We start from the raw sequence: 11,346 nt of genomic DNA, 5'->3' as shown, positions 1-11,346 counted from the left end.
TTATAGTATTCTGATTAGTACATATACAGTAACATAATAGTATTCTGATTAGTACATATACAGTAACATAATAGTATTCTGATTAGTCAGTCCTGATTGAAGTGTATACATAATTAGTCATCATTGATAAAAATTCCCTTAACACTAATGTTTGTAGTTTTAGTCAAGAATTAGATCAAGGACTTTCTGTTCCTTGTTAGAACCGAATGGAGCTATCGTCAGACTGGCTGGAATGCTGTGTTCATAACAGGACATCCTGTCTCGACCCAGGGAGGGGAGATACCTTGGGCTTGTAGTAGATTGTTTAACAGGTGGCAGACAATGTGAGAAGGCTTATGAACTATATTGCCATTGTATCTGAGAGGAGGAGGGACATTTATGACGAAATGAGCGGTATATAAACCAATGTACATGGTATTATGACCAGAGCTCTCTAAATAAACATTCCTGACAATTGTAGCTGGGCCTCCGTATGATTCTTTACAAGCAGTTTCCTACCAATTCTGGGTATCAGGCTGAGTAATCAATTCAATTGGGTTTATGAACACTGAGAACTAAATTCTCATGACAGAATCATGCTTAGTCAGCCTGTTTTCCACTCTAGTTTGTGGGATCTTGATTTTGTTAATTGCTGTTTAGCCTGCAGAACTTTACCTAAAAAAATATAAAAAATAATGTGTTCATTTAAAATAAAAGTAAGATGTTTGCCTACCACGCTGCACCTTGGTCTAATTCATCCAACGAACTTAACATATTGATGCAGATGAACTCATGCTGATTGGTGCAGACGAACTCATGCTGATTGGTGCAGATTAACTCATGCTGATTGATGCAGATGAACTCATGCTGATTGGTGCAGATTAACTCATGCTGATTGGTGCAGATTAACTCATGCTGATTGGTGCAGATTAACTCATGCTGATTGGTGCAGATTAACTCATGTTTTTGGCTCCTTGTTTCGTCCCCTCTGGTTCAGTGATTATTTATTAGTAGTAGCGATAATTCATAAATGTCAGTGTTTTATATGGACCATTTTGGTTCAGTGAAGAAGAACCTCCAGGGACTTCAAACTCAACTCTGGACCTCGAAGCCAGTTCAACTGCATTTTTAAAAAGATTTCTCCCATCTAATCAGCAACTGGTTAAGATCTGGGACAACAGGTGTGTGCAATTAATTATCAGGTAGAAGAGAAAACCAGCAGGCTCTGGACCTCGTAGGGGTAAGAGTTGAATACCCCTGCTCTAGGGTTCTGATCAAAGAACCCAATAAAAGGGTTCTAATATATAATGTTGAGGAGTTCCACACAGGAAGCAAGCAATAGAACCCTTTCTGGTTCTATAAGGAAGCTTGGGTACCAGTCTGTATCTGCTCCTTGACACGCCAAACAAAGTCCAGATTGTAATGTTTGCATAAGGAGTGGAATGTAAGCATGAAACCCCTCTGAACAATACAACTCATTCTTACCTTAATATGCCAAGCTGTTTGATCACACCTTAGTTTAACTTTATTACAGACTTCCAGTTTCGCCTGTAAGGGCTTCAGGGCAGTCTGGAGCTCCTCCTACAATGAAACATTGACACTTTACTATGGACACACTCCATGAGCCCCACCTCTAAGCCACACTACAGCAGAGAGTCAAAAGTTCAGAAGGGTAAAGTCCCAGATACGGTAGCACATTAGTCACTATAAAGGACTCTAACTCACTACAACTAACTTACTACAACTTCAAGACTCACAGCATCTACTGAAGAGCAAGACAATATCATCAACACTAAGATTTAAACAACACTGAAGTCAAGGTCTGCTTCCTTCAGAGGCTATTAGAAGGAAGTGACTGATTTCATTACAAAATGGCTTCTGGTTCATCTTTCCGAGAGGAGGATCTCTCCTGTCCTGTGTGCCGTGACATCTTCAAGAATCCCGTTCTAGTGCCGTGTGGCCACAGTTTCTGTGAAACCTGTCTGCGGGAAACTTGGAAACAAAGGGAATGTCCGGTCTGCAGGAGAAAATGTTCCAAAGACTGGTATCCTCCTAACCTTTCTCTAGAGAGCCTGTGTGAGGCCTTCTCACAGTCACATACAGGTAGTCAGAAATCAACAAGCAAGATAAGCTCTGCACTCTGCGGTCTGCATGGAGAGACACTGGATCTGGAGGACAAACAGCCTGTCTGTTTGGTGTGGCAGGATACAAGACAACGTAACCACAAACCGCTAGCTGAGGCTGTACAGGATCATAAGGTATCCATATGTTCTTGTGAATTTTCAGCTGTCTAAAATGGTGTGTGTGTGTGTGTGAATGCCTTAAAAAAAAAAATGCTTATTCCTGTAATGATTGTGATTTGATTATTGACAATAAAGCGTAAAGCTAGAACAAATAGGCTTTGTCCATAGTAACACTAGAACACAGAGACTCTGTCCATAGTAACACTAGAACACAGAGACTCTGTCCATAGTAACACTAGAACACAGAGACTCTGTCCATAGTAACACTAGAACACAGAGACTCTGTCCATAGTAACACTAGAACACAGAGACTCTGTCCATAGTTACACTAGAACACAGAGACTCTGTCCATAGTAACACTAGAACACAGAGACTCTGTCCATAGTAACACTAGAACACAGAGACTCTGTCCATAGTAACACTAGAACACAGAGACTCTGTCCATAGTAACACTAGAACACAGAGACTCTGTCCATAGTAACACTAGAACACAGAGACTCTGTCCATAGTAACACTAGAACACAGAGACTCTGTCCATAGTAACACTAGAACACAGAGACTCTGTCCATAGTAACACTAGAACACAGAGACTCTGTCCATAGTAACACTAGAACACAGAGACTCTGTCCATAGTAACACTAGAACACAGAGACTCTGTCCATAGTAACACTAGAACACAGAGACTCTGTCCATAGTAACACTAGAACACAGAGACTCTGTCCATAGTAACACTAGAACACAGAGACTCTGTCCATAGTAACACTAGAACACAGAGACTCTGTCCATAGTAACACTAGAACACAGAGACTCTGTCCATAGTAACACTAGAACACAGAGGCTCTGTCCATAGTAACACTAGAACACAGAGACTCTGCCCATAGTAACACTAGAACACAGAGACTCTGTCCATAGTAACACTAGAACACAGAGGCTCTGTCCATAGTAACACTAGAACACAGAGACCCTGTCCATAGTAACACTAGAACACAGAGACTCTGTCCATAGTAACACTAGAACACAGAGACTCTGTCCATAGTAACACTAGAACACAGAGACTCTGTCCATAGTAACACTAGAACACAGAGGCTCTGTCCATAGTAACACTAGAACACAGAGGCTCTGTCCATAGTTACACTAGAACACAGAGACTTTGTCCATAGTAACACTAGAACACAGAGACTCTGTCCATAGTAACACTAGAACACAGAGACTCTGTCCATAGTAACACTAGAACACAGAGGCTCTGTCCATAGTAACACTAGAACAGAGACTCTGCCCATAGTAACACTAGAACACAGAGACTCTGTCCATAGTAACACTAGAACACAGAGGCTCTGTCCATAGTAACACTAGAACACAGAGACCCTGTCCATAGTAACACTAGAACACAGAGACTCTGTCCATAGTAACACTAGAACACAGAGACTCTGTCCATAGTAACACTAGAACACAGAGACTCTGTCCATAGTAACACTAGAACACAGAAACTCTGTCCATAGTAACACTAGAACACAGAGACTCTGTCCATAGTAACACTAGAACACAGAGACTCTGTCCATAGTAACACTAGAACACAGAAACTCTGTCCATAGTAACACTAGAACACAGAGGCTCTGTCCATAGTTACACTAGAACACAGAGACTCTGTCCATAGTAACACTAGAACACAGAGGCTCTGTCCATAGTAACACTAGAACAGAGACTCTGCCCATAGTAACACTAGAACACAGACACTCTGTCCATAGTAACACTAGAACACAGAGGCTCTGTCCATAGTAACACTAGAACACAGAGACCCTGTCCATAGTAACACTAGAACACAGAGACTCTGTCCATAGTAACACTAGAACACAGAGACTCTGTCCATAGTAACACTAGAACACAGAGACTCTGTCCATAGTAACACTAGAACACAGAGACTCTGTCCATAGTAACACTAGAACACAGAGACTCTGTCCATAGTAACACTAGAACACAGAGACTCTGTCCATAGTAACACTAGAACACAGAGACTCTGTCCATAGTAACACTAGAACACAGAGACTCTGTCCATAGTAACACTAGAACACAGAGGCTCTGTCCATAGTAACACTAGAACACAGAGACTCTGTCCATAGTAACACTAAAACACAGAGGCTCTGTCCATAGTAACACTAGAACACAGAGACTCTGTCCATAGTAACACTAGAACACAGAGACTCTGTCCATAGTAACACTAGAACACAGAGACTCTGTCCATAGTAACACTAGAACACAGAGGCTCTGTCCATAGTAACACTAGAACACAGAGACTCTGTCCATAGTAACACTAGAACACAGAGGCTCTGTCCATAGTAACACTAGAACACAGAGACTCTGTCCATAGTAACACTAGAACAGAGACTCTGTCCATAGTAACACTAGAACACAGAGACTCTGTCCATAGTAACACTAGAACACAGAGACTCTGTCCATAGTAACACTAGAACACAGAGACTCTGTCCATAGTAACACTAGAACACAGAGACTCTGTCCATAGTAACACTAGAACAGAGAGACTCTGTCCATAGTAACACTAGAACACAGAGGCTCTGTCCATAGTAACACTAGAACACAGAGACTCTGTCCATAGTAACACTAGAACAGAGACTCTGTCCATAGTAACACTAGAACACAGAGGCTCTGTCCATAGTTACACTAGAACACAGAGACTCTGTCCATAGTAACACTAAAACACAGAGACTCTGTCCATAGTAACACTAGAACACAGAGACTCTGTCCATAGTAACACTAGAACAGAGAGACTCTGTTCATAGTAAAGTGTCAATGTTTCATTGTAGGAGGAGCTCCAGACTGCCCTGAAGCCCTTACAGGCGAAACTGGAAGTCTGTAATAAAGTTAAACTAAGGTGTGATCAAACAGCTTGGCATATTAAGGTAAGAATGAGTTGTATTGTTCAGAGGGGTTTCATGCTTACATTCCACTCCTTATGCAAACATTACAATCTGGACTTTGTTTGGCGTGTCAAGGAGCAGATACAGACTGGTACCCAAGCTTCCTTATAGAACCAGAAAGGGTTCTATTGCTTGCTTCCTGTGTGGAACTCCTCAACATTATATATTAGAACCCTTTTATTGGGTTCTTTGATCAGAACCCTAGAGCAGGGGTATTCAACTCTTACCCCTACGAGGTCCAGAGCCTGCTGGTTTTCTCTTCTACCTGATAATTAATTGCACACACCTGTTGTCCCAGATCTTAACCAGTTGCTGATTAGATGGGAGAAATCTTTTTAAAAATGCAGTTGAACTGGCTTCGAGGTCCAGAGTTGAGTTTGAAGTCCCTGGAGGTTCTTCTTCACTGAACCAAAATGGTCCATATAAAACACTGGCATTTATGAATTATCGCTACTACTAATAAATAATCACTGAACCAGAGGGGACGAAACAAGGAGCCAAAAACATGAGTTAATCTGCACCAATCAGCATGAGTTAATCTGCACCAATCAGCATGAGTTCATCTGCACCAATCAGCATGAGTTCGTCTGCACCAATCAGCATGAGTTCGTCTGCACCAATCAGCATGAGTTCGTCTGCACCAATCAGCATGAGTTCGTCTGCACCAATCAGCATGAGTTCGTCTGCACCAATCAGCATGAGTTCGTCTGCACCAATCAGCATGAGTTCGTCTGCACCAATCAGCATGAGTTCGTCTGCACCAATCAGCATGAGTTCATCTGCACCAATCAGCATGAGTTCATCTGCATCAATATGTTAAGTTCGTTGGATGAATTAGACCAAGGTGCAGCGTGGTAGGCAAACATCTTACTTTTATTTTAAATGAACACATTATAATTTTTTAAATTTTTTTAAGTAAAGTTCTGCAGGCTAAACAGCAATTAACAAAATCAAGATCCCACAAACTAGGGTGGAAAACAGTCTGACTAAGCATGATTCTGTCATGAGAATTTAGTTCTCAGTGTTCATAAACCCAATTGAATTGATTACTCAGCCTGATACCCAGAATTTGTAGGAAACTGCTTGAAAAGAATCATACGGAGGCCCAGCTACAATTGTCAGGAATGTTTATTTAGAGAGCTCTGGTCATAATACCATGTACATTGGTTTATATACCGCTCATTTCGTCATAAATGTCCCTCCTCCTCTCAGATACAATGGCAATATAGTTCATAAGCCTTCTCACATTGTCTGCCACCTGTTAAACAATCTACTACAAGCCCAAGGTCTCTCCCCTCCCTGGGTCTCTCCCCTCCCTGGGTCAAGACAGGATGTCCTGTAAGGAACACAGCATTCCAGCCGGTCTGACGATAGCTCCATTCGGTTCTAACAAGGAACAGAAAGTCCTTGATCTAATTCTTGACTAAAACTACACACACACAGCACACACAGCGCTGGAGGTGAGGGGTGTGGGCGCTGGAGATGAGGGATGTGGGCGCTGGAGATGAGGGGTGTGAGCGCTGGAGATGAGGGGTGTGAGCAGGTGGAGATGAGGGGTGTGAGCAGGTGGAGATGAGGGGTGTGAGCAGGTGGAGATGAGGGGTGTGAGCAGGTGGAGATGAGGGGTGTGAGCAGGTGGAGATGAGGGGTGTGAGCGCTGGAGATGAGGGGTGTGAGCAGGTGGAGATGAGGGGTGTGAGCGCTGGAGATGAGGGGTGTGAGCGCTGGAGATGAGGGGTGTGAGCAGGTGGAGATGAGGGGTGTGAGCAGGTGGAGATGAGGGGTGTGGGCGCTGGAGATGAGGGGTGTGAGCGCTGGAGATGAGGGGTGTGAGCAGGTGGAGATGAGGGGTGTGAGCAGGTAGAGATGAGGGGTGTGAGCAGGTGGTTCTGGGAATGGGTGTGAGCAGGTGGTTCTGGGAAGGGGTGTGAGCAGGTGGTTCTGGGAAGGGGTGTGAGCAGGTGGTTCTGGGAAGGGGTGTGAGCAGGTGGTTCTGGGAAGGGGTGTGAGTAGGTGGTTCTGGGAAGGGGTGTGAGCAGGTGGTTCTGGGAATGGGTGTGAGCAGGTGGTTCTGGGAATGGGTGTGAGCAGGTGGTTCTGGGAAGGGGTGTGAGCAGGTGGTTCTGGGAATGGGTGTGAGCAGGTGGTTCTGGGAAGGGGTGTGAGCAGGTGGTTCTGGGAAGGGGTGTGAGCAGGTGGTTCTGGGAAGGGGTGTGAGCAGGTGGTTCTGGGAAGGGGTGTGAGCAGGTGGTTCTGGGAAGGGGTGTGAGCAGGTGGTTCTGGGAAGGAGTGTGAGCAGGTGGTTCTGGGAAGGGGTGTGAGCAGGTGGTTCTGGGAAGGGGTGATGTTGTTGATGTTTTGTCCGGTAAAACAAATTATAAAGAAATGTTTGACACATTTGTTTTCTAATAGTTCAGGCTTGTGCAATATTACAATATAATATGGAAATACAAGGAGAAACCACAGTGACAGAGGCTATCATCATCTAGTCCTCTCACTGTCTCCAGAACCAGGCCCAGAACACAGAGAGGCAGATTAAGGAAGAGTTTCAGAAGCTTCACCGGTTTCTACGAGAGGAGGAGGAGGCCAGTATAGCGACACTGAGGGAGGAAGAGGAGCAGAAGAGTCAGACGATGAAGGAGAAGATTGAAGAGATGAACAGACAGGTATCATCACTTTCAGATACAATCAGAGCCATAGAGGTGGAGATGAGAGCTGAGGACATCTCATTATCACTGCCGATTATTGTGACTGATTTGATTTTATATTTTATATTCATTATTAATTTCCTATTTTGTCCCCCTGCAGAACTACAAGGCCACAGTGAAAAGGTAAGTGATCTGCCTCCTGTCTCTCTTGACTCTGTGGTTCTGAACCCAACCCCCACAGCAGCACTGACTTGACTCTGTGGTTCTGAACCTAACCCCCACAGCAGCACTGACTTGACTCTGTGGTTCTGAACCCAACCCCCACAGCAGCACTGACTTGACTCTGTGGTTCTGAACCCAACCCCCACAGCAGCACTGACTTGACTCTGTGGTTCTGAACCCAACCCCCACAGCAGCACTGACTTGACTCTATGGTTCTGAACCCAACCCCCACAGCAGCACTGACTTGACTCTGTGGTTCTGAACCCAACCCCCACAGCAGCACTGACTTGGCTCTGTGGTTCTGAACCCAACCCCCACAGCAGCACTGACTTGGCTCTGTGGTTCTGAACCCAACCCCCACAGCAGCACTGACTTGACTCTGTGGTTCTGAACCCAACCCCCACAGTCCTGGTGTCAGTCCTGTTATCAGTCCTGGTGTCAGTCCTGGTGTCAGTCCTGGTATCAGTCCTGGTGTCAGTCCTGGTGTCAGTCCTGGTATCACGACCAGTTCTAATCTCTAGTTCTGTCTGTTCAGGTCCTGTGATTCTGGACCCAAACACCGCTTACCGATATTTTGTCCTGTCTGAGGATCTGACCAGTCTAAGATTCTGTGCGAGTCAGCAGCTTCCTGACAACCCAGAGAGGTTTGATTACAATGCATTGGTCCTGGGCTCCGAGGGCTTTAACTCAGGGACACACAGCTGGGACGTTGAGGTTGGGGACAGCACAGTCTGGTCCGTGGGTGTCGTACAAGAGTCTGCCCAGAGGAAGGGAAACATGAAGCCTGAAAGGTGGATTGTGTATTATAGTGGAGGTAAATACAGAGCATGCCCCACATCAGGGCCAGGTGTTCCCATCACAATGAGACCAAAACCCCAGAGGATCAGAGTGCTGCTGGACAGGGACCGAGGACAGCTGTCATTCTCTGACCCTGATAATAACACAAACCTGCACACATTCACACACACCTTTACTGAGCAAGTCTTTCCAGCCGTGGGTCACGTCTCTAAAGTTCACCGTCTGAGGATCGTACCAGGGAAGATCTCTATAAAGATGGAGTACTCTCAAAAACGTCTGTAGAGTCCGAACGGTTCGGCTTACAAACTATTATGACGCCTCTATGGAAAGATGAGACTCTCATGAACATGTACATGTCGGTTGTTTTCCTCACAAGACTCATCTAAAGGTCCCCCTGTAGAAGTTTTTGTTTTAATTATGGAAGTACAATGCCTTCGGAAGTATTCAGACCCCTTGACTTCTTCTATATTTTGATACGTTACAGCCTTACTCTAAAGTCAATTTAATAAATAAAAATTCTCAATTCTCTAGGGAACAAACTTCCTTAGGAATGTTTTGGGAAACTATCTGTTATTCAATGTGTTTCTATGGGCTAATAGCTGTAAGGTCTATCTGTTATTAGCAGTAAGGACTATCTATTGTTCCACGTAGTGAATCTGTTATTCAATGTGTTTTAATTGGCTAATAGCATTAAAGGCCAAGTTCAAATTTTTCATCAAATATATATTTTTTTAAATGTTTTCTTTTGATACTTCAAGGAGTCTTAAAATTCTAAATGAAATAAAACACCGACCGGTGACGTTTCAACTAACCCTAACTTATCTACGTAGGGTTAAGGTTAGAGCTAGTGTTATAGGGTTAGTTGAAATGTTACTGAATGTTACTGATAGTCTGTAAATAGTCTTCATCTACAAGATGGCCCTATGAAAATTGAAAGTGTTGACCCCTATTTACTGGGGTTGAACCAATGCATTTTCATGTAGTAGCTATTTTGGTAATAAACAGTCATACATTCTATTTTCTGTGTCAAAACGTTTATATTCCACCAAACACACACACAAGATGTGGTTTGTTCAGCATGTTGGCATTGCAGCTATTGAAGTTCCACCCTTCTTGTGAAACTTCATGGTCTGAATGAGAATAAAAACACAAACACTTCAACGGTCAATAATCAGGGTTTCATCCACATTTTATTTATTTATAAATGGTATAACGGCATCATGTGGGGCAGAAGCTCGAGCTGGTTAAAAAAAAAAATGAAAATCAGTTCTGATTGATTCTGACCAGACGATCTCTATACTATGATTTTCTCTACATCTCTAGCCATGTTTGTTGTGGTTTCTCGTCACTCTCTTATTATGAAAAAAAAGGTATTGTCTTGTCTTGTGATTATATTTGTTCGAACCTTTGACCAGCTCTACCAGCATAAGTTTACATGTAAAAAAAAATGTATCTTCAGTTGCCATGACGATATATGAGAGAACATCTGTCTGTAACACAGTTTCACCGATCGAGCTATATTGAGTTACACACCAGGGTCAATACGGTGTGTGTGTGTGTGTGTGTGTAAGGGTCAACATAGAGTAATGAGGCTAATGCTTTGTCTCAGGTTACACTCGTCCATTGTTTTAGAAGAAGCCAGTATGACGCTGGTTTCAGACATGTTATTAACACCTTTTAATTAGAGGCGTCGTGGAGCTAATCATGTTGAGGCGCCACAGAGGGCCAAAGTCAAATATTTGTGATTTAACTCTGTGTAAAAGAAAATCAAGCAACAACATTTTTATTTTTTCCACTAAAGGAAACTAGGCAAAAAAATATGTTTTATTCTTCCTATATCACATTGAGGGGGCACGTGCTGCTCAGTTCAAATCAAATTTATTTATATAGCCCTTCGTACATAAGCTGATATCTCAAAGTGCTGTACAGAAACCCAGCCTAAAACCCCAAACAGCAAGCAATGCAGGTGTAGAAGCACGGTGGCTCGGAAAAACTCCCTAGAAAGGCCAAAACCTAGGAAGAAACCTAGAGATGTAACGGCGTTCCTCGTTTGTCGAAAGAGTCGGACCGAAATGCAGCGTGGTGGTTACTCATGTCTTTAATGAAGGAAGAACGGAACGATACATGAAATAACTAATAAATACAAAAACAACAAACGGAACGTGAAACCTAATTACAGCCTATCTGGTGAAACTACACAGAGACAGGAACAATCACCCACAAAATACAAAGCGAACTCAGGCTACCTAAATACGGTTCCCCATCAGAGACAACAAGAATCACTTGACTCTGATTGAGAACCGCCTCAGGCAGCCAAGCCTAACTAGACACACCCCTAATCATTAGCAATCCCAAATCCTATAAAACCCCAATACGAAACACAACACATAAACCCATGTCACACCCTGGCCTGACCAAAATATATAACGAAAACACAAAACACTATGACCAAGGCGTGACAAGAGAGGAACCAGGCTATGTGGGGTGGCCAGTCCTCTTCTGGCTGTGCCGGGTGGAGATTAT

The 11,346-nt window shown here is 43.6% G+C and overlaps 1 protein-coding gene across 2 annotated transcripts; it reads left to right on the top strand.

Annotated features, from left to right (window-relative positions):
- The first annotated feature begins 1,578 nt into the window (after positions 1-1,578).
- Positions 1,579-9,840, top strand: LOC109881053 (E3 ubiquitin-protein ligase TRIM39). Of its 2 annotated transcripts, XM_031809890.1 has the most exons (5): positions 1,583-2,237; positions 5,042-5,137; positions 7,663-7,821; positions 7,964-7,986; positions 8,561-9,840. In XM_031809890.1, the coding sequence occupies exons 1-5, from the start codon at positions 1,851-1,853 to the stop codon at positions 8,610-8,612; spliced, it is 717 nt and encodes a 238-aa protein (XP_031665750.1). In that variant the 5' UTR covers positions 1,583-1,850; the 3' UTR covers positions 8,613-9,840. The 2 variants fall into 2 exon arrangements, with proteins under 2 accessions (XP_031665751.1, XP_031665750.1); XM_031809891.1 differs by lacking the exon at positions 5,042-5,137 and having other exon boundaries at positions 1,579-2,237; positions 8,561-8,735.
- Positions 9,841-11,346: the final 1,506 nt, after the last annotated feature.

The sequence above is a fragment of the Oncorhynchus kisutch genome, linkage group LG30 (assembly GCF_002021735.2).
Source record: "Oncorhynchus kisutch isolate 150728-3 linkage group LG30, Okis_V2, whole genome shotgun sequence".
NCBI lineage: Eukaryota > Metazoa > Chordata > Actinopteri > Salmoniformes > Salmonidae > Oncorhynchus > Oncorhynchus kisutch.
The sequence above is the reverse complement of the archived record's forward strand: the minus strand, read 5'-3'. Positions and strand labels throughout refer to the sequence as shown.